Source organism: Mixophyes fleayi, chromosome 9 (assembly GCF_038048845.1).
Source record: "Mixophyes fleayi isolate aMixFle1 chromosome 9, aMixFle1.hap1, whole genome shotgun sequence".
Lineage (NCBI taxonomy): Eukaryota > Metazoa > Chordata > Amphibia > Anura > Limnodynastidae > Mixophyes > Mixophyes fleayi.
The window spans coordinates 123,433,438-123,457,317 of record NC_134410.1 but is presented as its reverse complement, the minus strand read 5'-3'; the positions used below and the strand labels follow the sequence as shown (position 1 = coordinate 123,457,317).

The 23,880-nt window shown below is 42.8% G+C and overlaps 1 protein-coding gene across 4 annotated transcripts in view; it reads right to left on the bottom strand.

Annotated features, from left to right (window-relative positions):
- LOC142101202 (uncharacterized) overlaps nucleotides 1-17,172 on the bottom strand; it is a 58,052-nt gene extending 40,880 nt beyond the window's left edge. For 2 of the 4 annotated variants that reach the window (XM_075185478.1, XM_075185479.1), the window contains exons 1-3: nucleotides 6,725-6,773; nucleotides 1,348-1,419; nucleotides 7-225 (exon numbers count right to left, since the gene is read on the bottom strand). In XM_075185478.1, coding sequence (XP_075041579.1) covers nucleotides 7-225; nucleotides 1,348-1,419; nucleotides 6,725-6,758 — 325 coding nt within the window. In that variant the 5' untranslated portion in view covers nucleotides 6,759-6,773. Of the gene's footprint in view, nucleotides 1-6; nucleotides 226-1,347; nucleotides 1,420-6,724; nucleotides 6,774-11,396; nucleotides 11,608-17,053 lie in introns of those variants that run through there. The other 2 variants (XM_075185481.1, XM_075185480.1) reach the window with 2 other exon arrangements.
- Nucleotides 17,173-23,880: the final 6,708 nt, after the last annotated feature.

The window sequence follows — 23,880 nt, the reverse complement described above, 5'->3', positions numbered from 1 at the left end:
ACATACCGGGTAAGTCCTTGGGGCTGGACGAGCTCTTGTAATACAAGTTTTCTCCGAGCTTGGTGTCGCTGTGCTGTAGCGTTCGGATGGAGAGAAGGTGCTCGGCCCACTTCTTGGAGGATTTGCAGAGATCTTGGCTCAGTTGGAGAGGGGGGGAACCGTGCAGCTTCCGATACTTATTATGGGCGGACAGGAAATCTTTTTCAAACTGTTTCAGGTCAATACCTAAATGACATCAAAGAACTCGTTATATAAACCTGGTAGCTGTTTTCTGAGTCTCTTACGTGTATCTTTATTGGTTTGTATATTTTTAAGTATCATTTTAAAGAACGTGTTCATGTATAGGACAACGTGCCGCAGTACCTGACCGTAACGGCACAATCCTACGCGCCAAGAGACCGCCAGACAGCAGGCGTTAACTGGAAGATGATTATATTCCTATGTTAGGGATAAGTGAATTTATTTTGTTTATGATTTTATCTTCTCCATACTGTAGAGACATACCCTATTGCCCGTTATATGTTGAAGAAATGCCCAACAACCTTCAGCCAGGCGTTCCACAGATGCCACACAAGGACCAGCCATGTGTCACAGAGATGCCAGATCTCTGTCTACCATCCATTTCAAAGAGTTACCTTAGGTGCCAACCAACTAGAGACACCCGAACTGCCCGCCGTGTGTTGTACAGACTGCCGTAGCCTGGTACGTGGAAGCAGGAACAGTCTGAACAACCATGGGCTATAGTGGCATGGCTTGCCAGAAATGGGGCATAACCTTGCTGTATATGGGAGTACCATCGGTGGGTCAGGGCATTGTTTGGGATGGTTGGGCAGCATGGTGGCTCAGTGGCTAGCACTTCTGTCTCACAGCACTGCGGTCATGAGTTCAATTCCTGACCATGGCCTTATCTGTATGGAGTTTGTATGTTCTCCCCGTGTTTGCGTGGGTTTCCTCTGGGTACCTCCCACATGGCAAAAACATACTGGTAGGTTAATTGATCGTAGTCTCTGTCTGTCTGTGTGTGTGTGTGTGTTAGGGGATTTAGACTGTAAGCTCCAATGGGGCAGGGACTGATGTGAGTGAGTTCTCTGTACAGCGCTGCGGAATCAGTGGCGCTATATGTACCCTAATTTTCCTACTGTCCATGTTGGGAGGTAAGTTAACGGTAAGGAAGATGTATCGGCCTCTGGTTAAACCAAAAGAGGAAATGAACAGTTAAAAAGAGAAAATAAAATTAAATGAAAAAAATAATCCGCTATCTGGCCACACACACCCCTAGGTACCACTGCTAGAAAATAATAATCTTTTTCTGACATCCCCATTATGAAAAGAAGGGTCCACAATTACCTGGTTCTTGAAGATGAAGGCCGGCAAATCTCTTGTTGAACGCCATTATCTGGTGTGTGGCTGCTGGATAGTCTGAGGAAAGGGAACAGTGGGGATTGTCAGAAGGAATATTCCGTACCAGGTTCACACTAAACACTAAATGGATTCAGTACAGTGACTATGTGCTATTGCCCATCATTCATTGATTTACTGTAATAGACCATCTAAGAATCTGATGTCCACAATCGTGATTTTGAAGGTGTAAATCGAAATCAAATAAAATGTTGTCACAACAGCATTGGCTATTTGTTACGCTGTGCTGAGAATGAGCCCTCTCGTCTCTCTAGGGCCACGTTACACTGTAAGATTCACAATATTGGAGTGAGGGATGGTGGAAACGCTCCAGAACTTTGTAAAACTAAGGGGTAGATTTATCAAACCATCTAATATGGAACAGTGGAGGTGTTACCCATAGCAACCAATCAGATTCTGTCATTTTCTAGAGCTGTACGAGATAAATGAGAGCTAGTATCTGATTGGTTGCTATGGGCAACACATCTCTGTTTTAGAAGGCTGAATAAATTATATTTACTGGTATCAGTTATTTATATAGCGCCACTAATTCTGCAGCGCTGTACAGAGAACTCACACCAGTCCCTGCCCCATTGGAGCTTACAGTCTAAATTCCCTAATATACACACACACAGACCAGGGTCAATTTAATAGCAGCCAATTAACCTACCAGTATGTTTTTGGAGTGTGGGAGGAAACCAGAGCACCCGGAGTAAACCCACAAACACGGGGAGAACATACAAACTCCACGCAGATAAGGCCATGGTCAGGAATCGAACTCATGACCCCACTGCTGTGAAGCAGAAGTGCTAACCACTGAGCCACCGTGCTTGCAGCTGGTATGTATGTTACACTTAGTGTTGCCTATCAGGACGATGCTGGTAGCGTGTCAGCAATTTTCTTTGACCCAGTCCGGTTAGGACTGTAAAAGAGTTAGATCTTTTGGACAACCAAGACTCTTGTTCACTCACTTTGAACCTCAACAATTGTTTTTTTTGTTTTGTAAACACAGTGGTCAGAAAGTCCAGTTAAACTGCTAAATTCTTACACTTTCTGTTACTGTAATATTCAGAATACAACACAAACTTGTTTCTTTGTTTACAGCGACGTATAAAACTAGACTTGTCCACGGGTTTCACTTCTGCTTCCTTTAACCACTGAATGAGTCACCGCAGAGATGGTTAAAGGTGAAACTTTTTATTTTGCAAGTTTTACAAGTTAAGTCCTGGTAGCTATCAGTCCTTCCATCCTCTCCTGTCCCCCTATTTATCTTATTGAGCCGGCTCTGCTCCCCTCTACAATCCCTGCTCAGAGGGGAAAGTAATATGAGCGGTCTCTTCCCCTCTGAGCAGAATTTAAACGTTGGAGCCCCAGAACGTCGTCTCGCCAGCATCCTGTGGCTTCAAATTATTTGCTCTGCCTGGAGTTACACACAGGGCCTGATTCAACCTCAGACATAAGGCCAACTGCGTGGCGTATCTTGCCTGATAAAGCTCTGCGAGTCCGCTAGAACAACACAGTGGCTCAGTGGTTAGCACTTCTGCCTCACAGCACTGGGGTCACGAGTTCGATTCCCGACCATGGCCTTATCTGTGAGGAGTTTGTATATTCTCCCTGTGTCTGCGTGGGTTTCCTCCGGGTGCTTTGGTTTTCTCCCACACTCCAAAAACATACTGGTAGGTTAATTGGCTGCTATCAAAGTGGCCCTAGTCTCTGTGTGTGTGTATGTTAGGGGATTTAGATTGTAAGCTCCAATGGGGCAGGGACTGATGTGAGTGAGTTCTCTGTACAGCGCTGCGGAATTAGTGGCGCTATATTAATAGCTGATGATGATAATGACTTACACCAGTGAACGCAGCTGTATGCAATTCAAGTCTGAACGCAGATGACACAATTTGAGGACAGAACAGGGGGTGGCAAGGGTCAGAATAACGTAGACTATGTGCAGTAACGGCGTGTCTGTGCAGATACAGCAGAGTCAGGTTCAGGGCATCCTGTATGTACGTATTATTTGCACCAATGACGGGGCAGGTGTAAGTGTGCCCACTGGTAGTGATGACGGAGACATACGTTTACCAGTAAGAGAAACTATAAAAATGCATTTTATCTACATTAGGCATTAAGGAAATCCTGATTTCTGTATTTTATGCAAAACATTTTTTTTTTAGACAAAAACATATTTTTATTAATGATTCTAGCATTAAGAGTTGAAAATTATGTTTATAAAATCTTCCATTTTTTTTTTGCATGCGTTCTGATTGGACTTTAAATTGCACATAGGCATGTGAGTATCCTGCAGTCTGTTCAGAGTGCTCTTATACCCAGACTCAAATGTAAACATATCTTAATATCATAGGTGCCGACCTTTGAAGATTGGCCTCCGGGAGTCTCGGTGTGGAGATGGGCGTAAGGGGACGGGGCTCCGCGAATCGCGTAATTTTGCCCCACCCCTGTGACGTAATGACATACCAAGGGGGGCGGGGGCAAATTCTCCGGGAATCGCATCATGGAGGCTTGAAATCTGCCCACTTCCTAGTGAATGCGGGAGAATTGCCAGCTCTGCTTAAGATCGGCTTGAATTTGAATACGGGTATATATGCGTCCAAGTTACGTTTTTTAAACGCAAGTTGTGTTCACATTTAAACAGACCCATAAGGGTATATTTACTAAACTGTGGGTTTGAAGAAGTGGAGATGTTGCCTATAGCAACCAATCAGATTCTAGCTGTCATTTCCTAGAATGTACTAAATAAATGATAACTAGAATCTGATTGGTTGCTATAGGCAACATCTCCACTTTTTCAAACCCGCAGTTTAGTAAATATACCCCTTAGTGTTTAATTAGGAGAGACTGGTTGCTGTTGCAGGATCTCTTTTATTTGTGTATAAATTACTAGGGGTATATTTATCAAGCAGCGGTTTCCAAAAAAACACAGATACTTGGCAGTTTGCCATAGTTTTTTTTAAACTAAAGACAAAAGTATCGCGTTTCGTCTTTAATAAAATTGCTGTTTTAAAAAATGACGGCAATGCTGGATAAATATACCCCCTAGTGTGCGTACCCTGTAGTCCGTTTTACAAATGCGCTTTTGATGTAAATGCAGCTTGGTCTGAATATTGTAACATGGTTTTGTCCAGGAGACCACTTACTCATTTTTTTACTTAACTTTCCTTAATGAATCAGACCCATAGTCATTAATGAATAAACTAATAGGCTTTTACTCCCCCCCCCCCCCATGAAATACATTTATCAGGATGTTATGAATGACTACTGTACGTATAATGCACTTTTACAGTTGTCCCCAATTGCAAACACATGTTCTAGCTGTATACACTGGTAATCTCCACTTACACCTGACCTGTAGTTTGTGCAAGTGCTACGGCTACAAATCACGTACCTGAGAAATGCACAAAGCTTGGATGGGACGCTGCTGAGTTATTGTACATTGACTAAGTGCATATGCCCATTCCCCTGCCAGTTACGCCCCCTGGTAGGAATCATGACGGAACGACCATCCTCCCGAGTTAGATTTGGGTGGAGGCACTCCGTCAGAGAACCGGCGAGGCTAAGTTACAGTTACGATGCATAGTTTCGTATGATATGAAGAAGCATGACACCTACACCCCTGAGGATTACTGAGAAATGTAACTACTGTAACAAAGGCTTAATTCATTGATCTAAAACAAACATTGTGGCAAATATCAACACTAGTAGGAGTATAGATCGTATCTTTGCCTGTGCAGAAATTCTGGAGAACTTGATACATTATCGTTTTCAACGGTTCCTTCGGTAACGAAAGAACAGTGCAAAGTTACGAGGGCAAATATTGAGCTTGTCCTCAGAGCATCGTGCTGGGCTTGTCTCACGGGCAAGGTGTGTGGCAATGCTCTGCTTGTCTAAGGCAGCTGATTACAGTGTAAGCAAACATCCAGCTCCCTGTATAACTTCTAATCACAGGCCAATAAGAAAGGAATCTGGCAGCGAGCACACGTGTAATTACACCCACAGCCGTAACTAGAAGTGTTATCTCCTGGGGCAAGAAAGGAAAAATGCCTTGCCCTGACGGTCAATGACGGTTCAATACTTAAAATATTACTTTACCTGCCCAAATAATGTTACACATTTTCCTGTGCAGCTCCCGAGAGGAGATACATGTTTGTTACAAAGAAACACCATGTCTGATGATTGCATTAATTTTACTATTCTTTAGTTGCCACATGTTAAGCCACGTCTAGGTCTGTTTTGGCAAATGTGAGAATGACCTGTTGTTCTAAAGTCCCCTCTATGCCATGCCCACTCTCCCGGGAATGTCCGGGAGACTCCCAAATTCCGGGTAGGTTTCCCGAGAGAGCAAAGTAATTTCCCGCTTTCCATCAACTTCTTAGTGAGGTAGGTAGGATGGGAGCCTCCATGACGCAGTTTTCTCCAGATCCAATCTGAGCCCCACGCGGCTTTTTAAACGGGTCACAGCAATGTTTGTTAACCCTTTAATTTTTATTAAAATCAGATCTGTATAGCGGACATTAGGCATGAACGAGCGCTACTGGGGGTGCGCCTGTCGCCATCCTTGTCTCTCCCACTCGCTTATCCTCAAGAGCCCGCCCAAGGATTGACTTCAACCTTCACCACGGGAAGACGTCAAGATTTAAACCTTATTACATTTTTCTTTCATGTTTTTCTTTTTTTTTACTTTTAAGAACAACTATTCTCTTATATTTTAAAATTAATTTCAGTTAATACCTCTCCCTGTCACAATTTTTTTTTACCTCCCCTAAAAGCCTCCAGCCCTAGGCTGCAGTCTGGTCAGCCTACTGGAGAACCAGACCCTGATTCTGGTCATCCTCAGATGTAGTTTACTGGTTTTTCCACTGTACCTCACCACTATTTGCATAACCCCTCTAGATGAACTCTTCAGATATATAAGTGACTATAAAGCAGGTCGGTCAACGGATCAAAGGGGTGCGAGTGATGTGTGTTAGTGCTGATCACAATCTGTCTACTGTAGACTAGTAATTTGCATTGTTGATCAAGAGTTCAATCCCCTCAGGAAATAACAGACATTGACAAATTAATTTCCGGCAGATACAGTAGAAATTAATACTTGTTATTGTGGATACATACATAGGATCGTAGTTACACTTGGACACAGGACCGGTGGAAAGATTAAAAAGACTCTAAAAAGTCACAGCGTCCATCCCACCACCACTTAAGAGACCGTCCCCATCAGTCATTTCAACTTTTCCGTTTTTCTCCTAAAATCTCGCTCTGTGTAGCCTTTACGTCTTATATGAATCACGCCTGTGATTGGTCATCAGAGCTTTATTACCTGTGTCACTTTTCAGGGATCTCACGGGGAACATGAAATCGATGGGTTCACCATCACAGACATGGGGGGGTCTACAATTGCGATTTCCCATAAAAGTTCAGCTGGAAGGTGCAAAATGCAGACGAGGGCGTTCAAAATTCAACTAGGGAAAGAAATAAGGTAAAAATAGGTAACGCTTCTTACTTGGTCTATCTCCACGTCTTTAACCCATTTAAGTCATCCTGCAAAATGTAATCTTGCAGACTGCAAAACTTTGTATAAGGAAAATGACAATAATAACCTAGTATATAACCAGTATCTAAAAGAATATTGTTACACTACATGTGTACAGTATAGGTCTAAACGTCCTTGTAGCTCCCAGACCCATATCGGGGTCAGCCCCTGCTCCTCGGATAGACGACTCACCTGGTAAAGAAATCTGGAAATCACAATGTTTTCTAATCCTTGGTCTATCTCCAGCAAAGAGTCATTTTATCCTCCCAGGGAGCTGCCCAGGTCACCTCTCGAAGAGAACATGGAACTGATGTGTAGTGAACACACAGCCTGATATATACACATATAGCTTCTATTGTATTCAAAGCCTGGACTCCACCTCTAACCGGGGGTTGCTGTTTGCATATTGTGACCCATGGGTTGCTGTTTGCACATTGTGTAGCTGCACTTCCTTCCTAATCTGTGTATACAGCTATTTTTGTCTTCTTTACAGGAGCGTCAGCAAGGTAAATGGAATCCCTGTTCTGGGATGAGTTTATGGCATTGTAATAAAACGCAGGGCTTGCCCGGTCCTTGAATTGGGGGTGATCCTCAGTCTTATCAACATTCTGTGCATAGACTAAAAATACCCTTCTTATAGTGAGTCATACTACTACTGCCTCACACAGAGCTCACCTGTAGATCATCTCACCTGTTTATGAAGCCCTAAACCATAGGGAAGCTGATATCTTCTGCGTTAGGTGAATTACCGCATTAAACCGCAGTCCCCGTAATACTCAATGGGGCAGCACAGTGGCCTAGTGGTTAGCACTTCTGCCTGACAGCACTGGGGTCATGAGTTCAATTCCCAACCATGGCCTTATCTGTGTGGAGTTTGTATGTTCTCCCTGTGTTTGCGTGGGTTTCCTCTGGGTGCTCTGGTTTCCTCCCACACTCCAAAAACATACTGGTAGGTTAAATGGCTGCAATCAAAATTGACCCTAGACTCTCTTTCTCTCTCTGTCTGTGAGTGTGTGTCTATATTAGAGAATTTAGACTGTAAGCTCCAATGGGGCAGGGACTGATGTGAATGAGTTCTCTGTACAGCGCTGCCGAATTAGTGGCGCTATATAAATGATGATGATGATGATGAATGGGGACTGCAGTCTGGGCAATTTTATCAAGCTCCAAAAAGCTTAGCTTTCTGGCGCTTGACCCGTTGACTATCCTATGAGAGCATCTCAGGCAAGGGATGTTCGGATCTCTCTCCGCGCCGCGTTGCTCCTCTTATCGGATGCGCAATCCCAACATGACTTGTATAGTAAATTAAGCCGAAAAGTCATCTCTCATTGTTGCGAAAACGGGGCAAAAACCCATTATAGGCATCTCACTTCACTACATACTGACAGGACTCCACACAATCTGCAAGGATGGTACCTGGTTTGTATTCAGACCTCTCAGCTTTCTTCACTGAAATATTGGGACAAAATAGTCCACGGCCCCAATCAGGCAAAACCACGCCCCAATCAGTCCCAAGCCACACCCATTCCCAGTAGTGAAACACACTTTTCCATTAAGCTCAGAATGAAAATATTGACTCTGTGCAAAACCAGAAGCATCTAGATTTCTAGCATAAGTTTGTAGAGAAAGGACGCAGCGTTTATGGAAGACTAGATGTTTGACCAGGCAGGAGAGAGAAGTCAGGCGAAGTGAGGACATTAATTGCAAATAAGTTATAAATAAAGTAAATAATAAATAAAGTTGGGAAAGATGGCAGATTATTTGCATTGTTCTTTAATGCGGAGGACACATGGACATTTACATTCCGCAAAATGACATTTTGCACCAGTTAACAGCCAGCGGTCCTTGGGTCTCGTCGTATACTTTTTTAGGATATGTATTTTGACCCTCCATGCTGTTGATTTTCCAGACTCACTTCAAGCAATGTGGCAAAAAGCTTCAGACACTTAGGGCTAGATTTACTAAGCTGCGGGTTTGAAAAAGTGGGGATGTTGCCTATAGCAACCAATCAGATTCTAGCTATCATTTTGTAGAAGGTACTAAATAAATGCAAGCTAGAATCTGATTGGTTGCTATAGGCAACATCCCCACTTTTTCAAACCCGCAGCTTAGTAAATCTAGCCCTTAGAGTTCAGTAAAACCAGCTCCTATATCCCCTCACTCCCATAATTAATGTCACATATTTATGAAAGAGGTGGTAGTATAGAGCTGGGACACTGAAGTTTGATGGGATGTGTACAGTTTTGCACATTGTCCATTTCCTCACATCTATGCCCCCTACTAGGTTGTAAATTCATCTCCTGAGAGAATAGAAGAGACGGGCACCTTGATATGAGCTGGCCGAACCAACCTAGCGCATTTTGCATAATGTGTCAAGTTTGCTTCTAAAGGCCCTTTAGGAGGTATTAGTGATTGCTGTGTCATTTAGTCTCTTTTTATGTACTTAATTGAAAATTCTTCTATTCACACTAATTCCGAGGGGTAAATGTATCAAGCTGCGGGTTTGAAAAAGTGGAGATGTTGCCTATAGCAACCAATCGGATTCTAGTTTTCATTTATTTATTACATTCTACAAAACGACAGCTAGAATCTGGTTGCTATAGGCAACATCTCCACTTTTTCGAGACCCGCAGCTTGATACATTTACCCCCGAGTATCTGGCCCTGGGATATATTATGAAGGTAAGCATGATGTCAGCATTCTGTATCAACCCTTTTACAAATGGCAATGATTAATGCCTGTCCCTCTGCCACCTCTGCTGTCACCATCACCATCACCCCTAGCTCAGTTGCATCACTGGGTAACAGCAATTCCCAGCTGCTTGTTCCACAAACCTCAGTGTTCCGTATAGAATGTTATGTAACAGCGACTACAGACCACATCCTGCTGATGTGGAAACTCTGGTGATGACATCACCGGGACTTCTGCGTAGGAGGAGGAGCCTGTGGATATAAACAGATCAGCTTCCCTAAATTGCCCTGTTAGATCTTGGGTTAACATGTTGCAACATGAATTTATTATCTGTTAATGAAAATCTTGTAATGCATAATTACCATTTGGCTACCTTAAAGGAGCTGTCCACTCGTTTTAATTTCTGTTATCCCACGATTGATAATAAAATGACCTCCCAAATTTTTTTTTTTGTCTTTATTTCTGTCCTGCGTTACGCTACTTTGCGCAGTGAAATGTCTGCATTTAATCTCTTTGAAATCTCATTACACAGGTCAAAGTAGCATTTCCTGCTAAGTCGTCTAAACGGTTTGAATGGCTGATCCTCTCGTTATAGTCATTGGACGCAAATAATTGCTTGCAATAGACGCAATTAAATTATGGCACTGTGCAGTCAGCCGCAACTAACTCCAAAATGTACTCAAACTGAATTCACACATGGATTTAACAGATAATTCCATCCAAAGCTGTAAATTAATTTTAGGATATGCTAAGAAAAACTCGATCGACCCAGCCAAGGGTAGCCCACTATGGCACTGGACTGGGGGGCAAATGCCCCCATACCCCCCAGCTCACCCTGCCCCTGGGTGCCAGCCCTAGGCGCAGTAGACGGAAAACCCGAGCATCGAACCCCAGTAAGTCCTATTTAGGATATATTTCACCCGACACTAAAAATCAATTTACAAGAAATGTGGCGACGTTTCCTTTTAACGGTGAAGAAACAAAAATAACATCCGCTGAATATAAAAAAATAAAGCAGAAGTCTATGTCTTTTATTATGATCCACAGAAGCTATTGGGATTCCGGTAAACATCACACAAGTCGTTGAATAAATGCTGTGAAAAGCAAAACAAGGATGGGACGCCTCGCTGAAGACCGTTACATTTATTATTTCTGCTCCCCTTTTGCAAACATAAATATGGATTATAAATATTCAACTATGTTATCAAACAAGGGCCTGATTTGTCATAAAAAAAAAAAACATCAGTCACTTGGATACAGTAAGTGATAAAAAGCCTGGCACAAATGTGACACTTGGTCTGGTTAGGAAGGGGTTAAACACCCATGTACGACAAGGGGTTAATAAGAGGAAACCAGGACACAGTGTAGCAGGTAAATCACATTATATTTTGTATCTTGGAAACCAGACAGGATCTGTAACCCCCCATCTGGGTGATGGCAGCAGACTAGCAATGTATTATATATATATATATATATATCATACATGTAACAGGTCTCTCCCGTGTGTTATTGTGGTACCACAACATCCCTGGCTCAGTGATACAATGTTGCATTGTCTGTAAGATTACCGGTGACGCAGACAGTATGTACTATCACTGGTGACGCACTGACTCCTATCTGCAGACACATGTAACCCCCCCAGCACTGACAGATAGAGGGGAAGGGGGGTCCTGCATTTTAAGGGGGTTTGCCCAATGCTGATGGTAAAACAATCTGCAATCCCCAGGTATGGATAATAAAGCACTGTATGGCTCAGGAGCAGTCTGACCTTGTCTGGATGCAGGATGCTGCGCTGGTGCACCCGGGGGAGAGCCCGTTACTCTCAGCCTGCAGGTTCCTGGTGTCAGAGGAGATCAGTGACCGCAAGAGGCGGAAGATGTGTGATCCCTGCGCTGTCTCTCTGAATAAGTAACATGTCAGGAAGGAGGATGCAGCCTTACAGAACAGTCCTCTGTGTCAGTGCAATCAATGAAGGTGGTGGTGGGGATGTGTGTGAGTGTGTGTCTGTCTGTCTGTCTGTGTGTGAGTGTGTGTGTCGTGATATATCCCTGCTGCAAACTGTATGCATATTGTCACAGAGCATTTTATATATATATATATATATATATATATATATATATATATATATATATTACGCAGGAGGATTGCATTATCCTATATCTGCATATTATAAGTCACATATCAATACGTGTGTGTGTGTGTGTGTGTATGTGTATATATATATATATATATATATATTGGGCAGCACGGTGGCAAAGTGGTTAGCACTTCTGCCTCACAGCACTGGGGTCATGAGTTCAAATCCAGATCATGGCCTTATCTGTGAGGAGTTTGTATGTTCTCCCCGTGTTTGCGTGGGTTTCCTCCGGATGCTCCAGTTTCCTCCCACACTCCAAAAAAACATACTAGTAGGTTAATTGGCTGCTATAAAAAAATTGACCCTAGTCTCTCTCTCTCTATCTGTGTCTATATTAGGGAATTTAGACTGTAAGCTCCAATGGGGCAGGGACTGATGTGAACGAGTTCTCTGTACAGCGCTGCGGAATCAGTGGATCTATATAAATAAATGGTGATGATGATATACAGCATGGATTGCATTATCCTCTATGTGCCTATTATAAATCACATAGCAATATGTGTGTGTGTATCTATATATATCTGTATTCTGAATATAAATTGCAGTAAGAATTGCATTATCCTATATATCACGATACAACCACAATATATATATATATATATATATGAGATGTATATACTTTTTTATACTGGTCACAAAAGGTGGAGGTGACTTTTCTAACTCCTGTAATAATAATACACAGTAGGGGGTGCATTATGCCTTCATAACTCACCTAGTGTAAGCGGTGACATCACTCTTTATACAGATATTATTTACAGGAGATTATATGTTTATAAACATGACTTGTGTGTTATATAAACATAAACCTATACCATATATTTGGCACACATATTAAAAAAAAAAAAGTCTGGTTGCGTTAATTACATAAACTCCATTTGCACGTAGTAGTTTGGTTGTGTTTTGCACCTATGGGCTTCCTGTGTATTGTCCACGTCTAAGTGCACCTAGGACAATTGCCCTTGTTGCTATATTAAAACCTGGCTTTTGTCATTGTGTGAACCCTATGATTGTCCAAAATTGACTGGTGTAAATGACCTAGATTTCGCTCTTGACAGCTTTGGCAGCTGCAGAGATGATTGCTAAAATTAATTTGGGTGGAACTCGAAAGCATAAAAACTGAAATCTGCATTTGGTGGTTTTTGTGCAGCTGGGGGGGCCGACCTGTCAACAGGAATCACCTCCCACCCGCCGCCTCCTCATCTGTGGTGTGATCGTTTCCGTTATACCTCCAGTAATTCAGTAAGGTCTGTGAATGCTGCTGTAATATTCATATGCTCAGACACTACTACAAGGAATAATCAATATAGTGTAGGAAACCTGCCAAGCTGCAGGCGTTGGTACTATATTGCTTTCTAAAATATTATAATACCTTTCCTGGAGATTTCTACGAATGGAAAATGATCAGATATAAACACAGGAGGTCATTTAGGAAGCGTTTCTCGTCCACTGCGCAGTGCGCTTAAATTTCCACCAAGGGATGATCCCTTTAGGTAATACGTTGGCTATAGAGAACGGTATTTTCAGAGAAAAAAATAAAAAAATTGTATTTGATTGAAAGAGGTGGTGCTGAAGAGGTAGGAGGTTCAGCTTTGAGGCATCACTGTTTTTGCACAGTCCACCATTCGAGATTTTAGTGCAGGATTCTCGCCTGTAGAGTTGTTTCCAAACTGTTTCAAAGTGGTTCTCGAACTGGTTTGTCCAACCGGTTTGAAAGTTAAAAAGTTTGTGAGCAATACTTGGACTTTAAATAACAAATTTAGCGGAGTGCGTCGAACAACTTCCACCATGTTTGAGCCTAGTGGTCACCTTCTAAAGTCTTTGCAACCGTTTGTAACTCAAATGTGGTAGTTTTAGCTCTTAGTATTAAAAACACTATAAAATGTGGTCATTGAAGCTCAAACATAGTTTATTTTAATGTCTAGGAAATGGGGACTACGTATGCGCAAGCAATTCGTGTGTGCGCGCTACGAACTTGCGAACGTGAATTATGCAAGTTCCAGGTTTGGTACCAGGTACTGGCAGCCAAAGGGTGATGGATAGTAATGTGATGTCCCTTAATTAAAAATTTAAAAGTCAGCCTAGACTTAAACCGTGTCAAAATTGAGCGTCCGTAACGTCATGAGTCTTTAATTTGGGGCATATTTAGAATATTTCTGTGGGGACCGTGGTATAGATTCTTGAATCTGCAGGCAGACATCACGCACCATTGATAAGGTGTGTTCTTTACATATATCCATAGCAGGTGTTTTGTTGTATGTTCACATAGAGCCACCTGCACCGTCAGACAACCATTGAGTCAGCCCCAGAGCTGTACACAAAGCAGGGCTTCCGTTTCTGTACCAGGGCTTTCTAGGTTTACAGGTCGGTGATAAAATACAAAATCATCCACAAACAGGATTCCCAGAACAGGTTTGTGTTGCCCTCCCTCACATATTTACAATCTGTAGACACATTTATAAGCACACACAAACACACATTTATTTGCTTGTATAAGCTAACCCCTGGACTGGGTCCATTTCACCAGCACTGTGCATTCAGGCGTTTTATAAATAAGTGATGTAACGCAGGTGGGCGGGGTCTGTTTGGTGGGCTGCGTACAGGCAGACCGACGGAAGCATCAAGCTCAGTACATCAGCTTCATCTCCTGCCCCTCCCACAAATTATCGTCACTGGACACTGTGGGAACGCAAACTTAACTTATTGTGCATTTTTTTTTTTAAAACGCACATCAGTCGGGTATACGGACCTCCGTATTCAACTAGGAGTGGACCTGAAGAAACGTCTCTTGTGGAATACGGGTCTAGGTCCACTCTGGTCTAACAGACAATGATACACTGCAGGATACGGCCAATACATATGTGGAATAGAAAGTCACAAAAGTACGCACAGGAAAAAAAAAAAATCAATGTCCCCTAGTTATCATATAGTCATTAATAACAAAACATTGAAAAAAAAATATTTTTCGCTTTTTTTTCGTCAAGAAAATACATTTACTAGGATGTTATTAATGACTACTGTACAGAAAATGTAAGTTTACAGCTGCTCCTGATAGCAAACACATGTTCTAGTAATCACTAGTAATCAGCACTTACACCCGACCTGTAGCTGGTGCAAATGTGACGACAAAAAAAACACGTAGCTGAGAGATGCCCAAAGCTTGAATCGCTTGAGCTTGGCACGTCCTTACTGTACTGAATATGTGCATACACTCACCCCCTCCTCGTTCCACCCCTGAAATCGTAGGCTGTTGGAGCTTTGCGCTCAAAAACTAATTGGACGTTGCCTCTCTCTCTGGCGTCTGGTTTGTTTCTGGGCGTGCGCAGAGCGATGTTACGCAAAATACGGGACATATCGGCATTTATCTGCCTCCTAATGGCTAAGCAGAGACTCTGAAGCCTCAGTTTGCTTCTACATAAGTGAAGTAGCAGTAGGAGAGAGAATGGAGATAAGGAGCAAATGCCCCTGGGGACCCCACCTGGATCTGGTCTCAGTGGCGGATTCAGGAGGGGGGGGGGGGGCGATCGGGGCAATCAACCCCCCTAGCAGTGAAACGGGTGGAAGGGGCAGGACCAATTGTGGACGGGGTTTTCCGGGGCCAGCCAATCAACATGAAGGAGAGGCGTGATTATGCAAAATGCCCCCCCCCCCTAAAAATTACGTTTAGGTCCGCCCCTGTCTGGTCTATTCATTGCTCTGAGGGTATGAGTTCAATTCCCAACCATGGCCTTATCTGTGAGGAGTTTGTATGTTCTCCCCGTGTTTGCGTGGGTTCCTCCGGGTGCTCCGGTTTCCTCCCACACTCCAAAAACATACTGGTAGGTTAATCGGCTACTAACAAATTGACCCTAGTCTGTCTGTCTGTGTGTGTGTATATTAGGGAATTTAGACTGTAAGCTCCAATGGGGCAGGGACTGATGTGAGTGAGTTCTCTGTACAGCGCTGCGGAATTAGTGGCGCTATATAAATAACTGATGATGATGATGATGATGATATTATAGCCAGTGCTGTCATCAGCTATAATTGTTGAGCATTTGGGTATCAAGAGTCAGTGCTAGAAACATTGCTACCACTCTTGAAGTACACATTTTAGCACAGACCTGCTAGGACGCCCCTTCCCATCTCTAAATCTGTCTGTATGTGTTAAATTGACCCCTTTCCCCCCCCCCCATGCAGTCCAACATGGTTTTGCAAAAGTGCAAATTTGCTCCTTTTGTTGCCGACTCTAAACGACGCCCGGTAGCAGCATTTGAAGTAACCTCACACCCCCTCAACCTTGTATAAAATTACTTGATTTTTTGGGTACAGAAATGTTTTGTTCCTTCAGCCCTCTAAGCAGTCAGCCTTCAGTTGCTGAATTAATCTACCAATAATTGGAAAGTTTTACATATTTAACTCTTTCTTCTTGTGCTTTTTGTTAATAAATAGCAACTTTTTCCTATTTTTGCCAGACATAATTGTTTGCGCTGCTTGCCGTACATCGGTCAGGACTGTTAAATTGTTGAGGGCCGAGGCACATGAAATGGTCCCAACTTTATATTTTACTGATAAAAAACATTCTTGCCAGTAACCCAAATCCCTCAGATCTGATGAGATCTGCTGGTGGCTTCTTCCTTTTCCAAAGCGGCATGTAGCGCGCAGAGTACAGAATATTACTGGGCATTGCGTTATGCAGGGCCTGTAGGGTTACCTAGCTGCAGAAATATACCCTTTAGTGATATCATGCGCCTATTTCTGAGTGAATACACTTGTCTGTTCAGGTAGACACATGTATGAGCACGACAAGATGGTGGCAAATGCAGCATTGTGCGTTTTCTTAAGCATTGCGTTGCAAGACAAAATATATCAGCTTCAAGGGGGCACTGTGCATTTAGAGAGATGTCCCCAGGGCCTGTGGTCAACACTTTAGTGGTTGACCACAGGGCCTTGGTTTCCCAACGTTAAATGACCTAAATTATACACATCCTCAGAGATGCCGTAATCAAGAGTTGATTACAGCATCTGTCACCATTATTTTGTCACCATATTTCAACTGCATAGATCAATGTTAGTAAATTGGATACAATTATCACTAGTCACTATTCTTTTTCCCTGGGGGGGTTATAACTTTAAAACATATATTTATTACAGAGGACTTTAGTAAAGAGTTAGATTATAACACACAGAGGTCCAGTGACTCACATTCAGGACGTGTACTGAGGCACAGGCTAAGCTGTAAAGTATTATTATAAATTATTTATTCAACGTTCATTATGATAAGAAAGCAGGACATCTCATCTCTAGTCCCTTACCTGTGCCTTCTGCCCAGGACGGTCTGGTCGTCGTCGGCTGTCACTATTGTACTGTTTGTTCACTCTCTATCATTCAGTAAATGCACAAATACTTCTGTCACTGATTACACGCTGGTACAGGAAGTCTAGTCACCTGCCCTGGAGCTCCTAAATATATATAAGTGTGCAGTAAGACTTATCACGCCTACAGTGTATCCCTCCCACTGTACACATAGGTCTATCTCTCGGACTGTGCCAACTCCTAACAAGAGAGTCCGCTGTACCTGACTGGCACTGACAGATTAACAGCTCAACTCGTCAACAAAAGCACATTGTATGTTGTAAGGTTGAGGATATGGAGCAGTAATCTAATGAGTAAAACAGAAATAACATGTAAAGTTATTTTTATTGATCCCAGATCACTATCCAGCTCCACTGACGCGGTCTGCAAAATTCTTTGGCCTTGTACTGACGCGCTTTGACGGTCTAACTAGAAGTGTGTCTGTGGGCATCACCTCCACTTTTGAAGACGTTTTAGTAGATCTCCCCACTGCCATCTGGGGCACAGTTCCGTTTTTGCGGGGAGGAGTGGCTGGGCACGGCGACCACTGTAAATGATCCTTGTACCTGGCTTCAGTAATCTCGCTCTTCAAATGAACATCGCCTCTATGGTTAATGTATGCAATACGCGTAATGCCGTCTACAAAGTCTACTTGTCCGTTGTAGGGAATAGGGATCGAAAAATACATTTGTTGTTTTTGTTTTTTGTCTTTTCAAAAATGTTTTGTTTTTGTTTTTTGCTTCACTTTTCTTTCTTTTTATACAGACGGCTTCTTAACGAAGAGTAGGTCGTCGACGAAGGCCTAAATGTCCGCTCTGCAGCGCAATTTCTGTTTTGAACCCGCTGTGAGCCACGATTTGCTCAAACATGAACACTGGGAAAAAGAAGAAGAGGTCGCCCGTAGCAATCGGTCAGTTTGTCGCTTCCGTTTTCTAACCTGCGCGAGAAAATTGGCAGGAACGTAATGGTCACCACGGGCAACACCGCTATTCTCGTTTCATAACCCCTCCTCGTGCCGTGGCTCTAGAAAAATATATTATTTATCTCTTATGCAGAATCCCGTCACCCAGAAGTTTTAGGTAGGAAAAAAAGATGAAGAGCACAGAACGTTTTTTACCTACAGATACTATAAGGAACAAACTTCTAAATTGATACATGACCATACCTCATCATCATCACCATTTATTTATATAGCGCCACTGATTCTGCAGCGCTGTACAGAGAACTCATTCACATCAGTCCCTGCCCCATTGTAGCTTACAGTCTAAATTCCCTAACATACACACACAGACTAGGTCTATTTTGATTGCAGCCAATTACCCTACTAGTATGTTTTTGGAGTGTGGGAGGAAACCGGAGCACCCGAAGGAAACCCACACAAACACGGGGAGAACATACAAACTCCACACAGATAAGGCCATGGTCAGGAATTGAACTCATGACCCCAGTGCTGTGAGGCAGAAGTGCTAACCACTGAGCCTCCTTTTAAAGGGGGCTTTTGAAGCCTTAGGTTGCCCCCAATCCGCCTCACCTCCCCTTATAACGCCTTTGAGCGGTGAGGCGGAAGAGCTCTCCCAGCTTCCTGAGGGTCAGGGATGAATGTGAGGACCCCCGGGACAGTCCCCTCAAATCGGGAACGTGAGTTATTGTGCGGAGTTGAATTAAGTTCTCCTTTCTCCATGAACTGGCAGAATGCTGATCTACTGGTAAAATAGTTTTCTTACACTTTTTTAAGAAATAATAAAAGGCTAAAAAAATAAAAACCTCCAATAGCAAAAAGTGGAATTTGAAGTAGATCTGTAGAATGGTTTACGAATCCTCACCTGCAATGCGCTTCCCGCACAGTTAGAGGAAGGATTATGCTTCAGTGAATGCCCTGCAAACTGTTTGTGGAAATTGCATAACATAATCTTCCATAGAATTTGAGGAACTTCCTGAAACAAAGGTAAATAATGGTTTATTTCTTGCTGTTTCAAGGTATTTTTAGGTACACTGAAACGTAAGAAAGGATGGACAGTCAATAGCATCACATGAGCGAGAATTACACCACGATTTGAAGGGCGGAACGGGGGTGGGAAGGGGCGTATGCACATAGTCAATGTACAGCAGTACGAGCCGAGGACCAAATCATGCACATTTGTCCTATTAAAGCCCTGGGCATCTCTCAGGTACGTGAATTTTCGCCGTATCACTTGCACCTTCTACAGGGCGGGTGTAAGTGCCGACTGAGAGTGAATACTACACGTGTGCATGCTATAACATTGCAAGTAAGAGAAACTGTAATAACGTATTTTATATACAGAACATCCTGATTTATGTATGTGCAGGAAACTCCCGAAATCCGGGTAGGTCTCCTGGAATCCAGGGAGAGCTGGCAATTCTCCCGCATCTGCAGATTAGAGCTGGCATGTATGGGCGGAGGAGGCGGGACTTCGCAATTTGAGTCATTTTGGCCCCGTTCCCAGTGACGTAATGCTTGTTTTGGGCCTTTTTGCAAAAAAGACCCATCATCATCATCATCAACATCAATATTTATTTATATAGCGCCACTGATTCTGCAGCGCATTACGCCACTGGGGGCGGGGGCAAAATGACGCGATTTGCAAAGCCCCGCCCCCTCCGCCCATACACCCCTCCTGCCGTTCAGGAACTCCCGGACGTGGCTTACATAAAGCTGTCAAGTATGATTTAAGAGCAGATTCAAATATTATTATTACTGCTTATTTATTTAGCCGTAATCATAGTAAGCAGCACTGTACAGAGAATATTTATCATTCACATCAGTCCCTATGCCGTTGGAGCTTGCAATCTAAATTCCTTACCACACACAGTGAGTCTGATTCATTAAGGAAAGCAAAGAAATGAGTAACTCTGCACCTGGGCAAAACCATGTTGTAATTTGAGGGATGTAAATTAGTTTATTATTTTACACATAAAATAAACACTGTTTTTTCATGTAGGACACAAATACTTGATAGCTTTATTTTTACACTGACATTTGAAGTTGAGCTAGGACATGCCTTACCCCAGCTATAAATCTGTCCCCACAATTTAAATTTACCTCCCCCTCTAATGCAACATGGTTTTGCTTGCCCAGGTGCAAAGTTACTCAATTTTTTTTGCTTTACTTTCCTTAATGACTCAGGTCTCCAGTATGTTTATGGAGTATGAGAGAAAACCAGGGTATCCCGAGGAAACCCACACAAACACGGAGAGAACATACAAACTCCACACAGATAGGGACCTGATCGAAATTGAACTATCCAACGCAGCGCCGTGAGGTAGCAATGTTTACCACTGTGCCATCATGTTCCTCAACTATGACAGCAATTATCTGATTGGTTGCTATGGCCAACAACTTTTATCCATAATTGTGCTGCCTCTTAAACTTTATATTAACAAACAACGTGGAATCAACAACAACCTAGAACATAATAGCAAAAGAACTCGCTGATTAAAGATCTAATTAAATACCTTCATGCCCAAAACGTACCAGGCGGGTGCCCCAATGTAGACCGGAGACTGGCAGTTCCTTCATTAACCTGCAGATTATTGCAATTCACCACATATCCGCGCGGTTCGTGTCCTCTCCATCTACTACAGGGGAGAAGTGCAGCTTCTAGATACCTGGATACAGAATGAACCTGCTGTAGGGACAGGTGGGGACCACTGTCGGTTAATAATCCCTCTGCAAATTGGTCACCGCGGCGATGGCTGCGCTGGGATATGATGCAATTGGTTTCACTACTGTGTACGAAGCATCAAGTTCTCCTGTAATGCTTTAAAGTCTAATTTATAGGGTGCAGAAATAAATCACATGTAAAGGATGCATTAGGTGATTAAAGGCGTCTTTTTAGGTATCCTACTTAGAGGCAGGATATCCCTTCTCAGCAAAATGCTAAAACCAAGGTGTTTTTTCAATCATGAAATATTTTTTTAAAATCTATGTCTTTATTTTTCTCCTATTTAAGTTACACTTTCCACAATAGACACACGATAAGGTGCGCTTTACGCAAAATACACGGGTAGTATCGCCAGAGCTCAAACGCATTTATTGCGTCTCAATTCGCCCTGTGATTTTACGGTTTACGCTAAATAAAGTCTACATACGCACGCGTAGACCGGTCTATTTAATAAAGAAAAAGAAGACTTATTTAGGCTTGCGATAAAGGTCTCTTACTGCCATTAGATATAGGTAATATGAATGACAGAGAGAGAGAGAAAAAAAAATCAGGTTTTATTTTAGGAGTTGAAGTTTAAACCCCCTCCTCATTTATCAAACCGAGAGAGATTGGATGACTGGTGCACAGATCTCTGAATATACGTTGGTTTGATGTATTACACAGTCACAAATGTTTGTTATTGTGATTAGTGTTATGTCTTCAGTGTCTAACATGCTCTGTAATTGTTGTCCTCTCTACCCCCAACATAGCTGGTTTTCCGAAGCAGAGGGTCTGATTAATTAAGGTCCGTTTGAGTGCCGTATCTAGCCTGAAATTGCTCCGCAGGTGCTCCAGAACGAAAGTTACGCCAGTGAACGCAATTCATGGTCGCCCGTAAACTACATGTCTGCCACAACGTGTGTGCAAGTAAGATTAACTATAAAAAAGCATTTTATGTACAGTGCGCATTTAAGAACATCCTGATTTTTGTATTTCATATAAAACAACATATATCATTTATTTATTTTTTTGCATATATTTTTCTTACTGATTATGGTATTAATAGTTTAAAAATTGTGCATATCCTGCAGTCTGCTCTGTCTCTCTGCATACAGCGAGTACCGTATGGCCGGAGCGTACTTATACACAGATTAAAATGGGAACGTTCATTGACAACGGCTTGTGCTTGAATACAGCGACAGACGTTCGTACGAGTTACGTGCAATTTTGTTGAAGACAAGTTGCGTTCACATCACCTTCCTAGATGAATCGGGTCCATTGTGTCTGCATACAGTAATTTATATCTATTTACAGTATTGTCTTTATTTTTAAATCTAACTTGATAAATGGTACTTTCCCTTTAAATGTTTGCAGACCTGGGGGGTATATTTACTAAACTGGGGGTTTGAAAAAGTGGAGATGTTGCCTATAGCAACCAATCAGATTCTAGCTGTCATTTTGTAGAAAGTACTAAATAAATGACAGCTAGAATCTGATTGGTTGCTATAGGCAACATCCCCACTTTTTCAAACCCGCAGCTTAGTAAATCTACCCCCTAAGAATCTACATACAGAACTTGCACGGATGTTGCTGTGTACACACATGTGGTGGCTGTTGTGGAAGGTCTCACGTGACATTTCTGTATTGTTTTAATGCTGTTCCCTCCGCCCTGCCCTGTTCTGTCAGATTTCTTACTGCAACAGACACTACAAACCTTATTGATGAAGAAATGACACCGTGCCTCCTTATTAACGCCCTGGGTCCTCCTGAGAGGTGGTCATTCTCCCCAGCCGTCGGTACTCCCAGCACTGCTGTCCTCTTCTAGACTTAGAGAAGCATTTTCCGGGTCTGGACGTTTAGCAACGGGCGTGATATGGTTTCTGCTGAGCATCGCCCGTCTCTAGCTGCTATGTATTAACAGATAAGCTGTGTGCTGAGGTCTTCAGGGTGTGGTGGGGGTTATGGGCTCTATCTGTGACACTGGGTGGGGGGCGTAGAGGGTGAAAAAGTGTAACATGATTTTGTTCTTTAACAGTGTGATAAGTGTGCTTAGTCGTGCATTAGTGCATGTTATAATCACCAAGCACTATTTATAAAGATCTGTGAAGCTTCTCGCACATGATGTATGAAAACAACTCACACTGGATAATAAACAAAGCTTAGACCCTCCATACGCGGGTCAATACAGTCTCTCAGACCGACCACTAGGCAGCCCAATCTCTATCCAAACAAGTATGTGGCCACATCCGAAAGATCTGGGCATTAGATGCTTAAGACGGATCGGACAGGGAATCATTAGCTCAGACGTACGATGAACGCAATGCTTGGTCAGATGCTGGTCATCCTCTGGCAGAATTTACCATCCCTCCTGGCCGACACGTGGCAGCTCCCAATCAGATGTCGGTTGGGATCTGTGGTTTTTGTGGGTCTATAAACACTGAGGTTTGCGGCTAGTTTGCTCTAAATTGGCCGACAGAATCACAGGGTGTAGGAACATCTTACTGCTCATATATAAAAGAGAATGATTTCATTAATAGTTTGTTAGATACACTCTCCAAGTCAGGTTGAGTGCCGTATCTTGTGCGAAATCGCTCTGCAGATGCTGAGAAACACACTTTATCTCTATGAACGCAATAGTATGCAACTCGAGTCCAAACACAAATGACACTTTGGACTGCCTACGATTTGAAGGACGGGTTGGGGAAGGGGCGGATGTACATTAAGGGCGTACTTATACCCGTATTCAACTGTAAACGTTTCTTGAGATCCTCTTGTACCCGATTACGGGCGGAGGGGCATGCAATTTTTGTCCAATCTAAAAAAACTCAAATTGCGTTCCAAGATTAATCATGCCCTCTATTGTTAGATACACTTTATATTGTTAGATACACTCTATTATGAAATGACTCCTCTTTTCCCTCTGTTTACAATTTGTTTCCTTAGGAAACCAAATGAGGGGGAACGGTGGACACAAATACCGCCCACAGCTGCATCAACACGACAGTCTATTGGCCTTGGGTGTTTGAAACCTTTAGTGACGTCTGGACAATGGTACGGCTTGAGTCTAGACCAATATTCCCTCTTTCACATAATCTAAAATAGTTTCCCAGGGAAACAAATTGTAA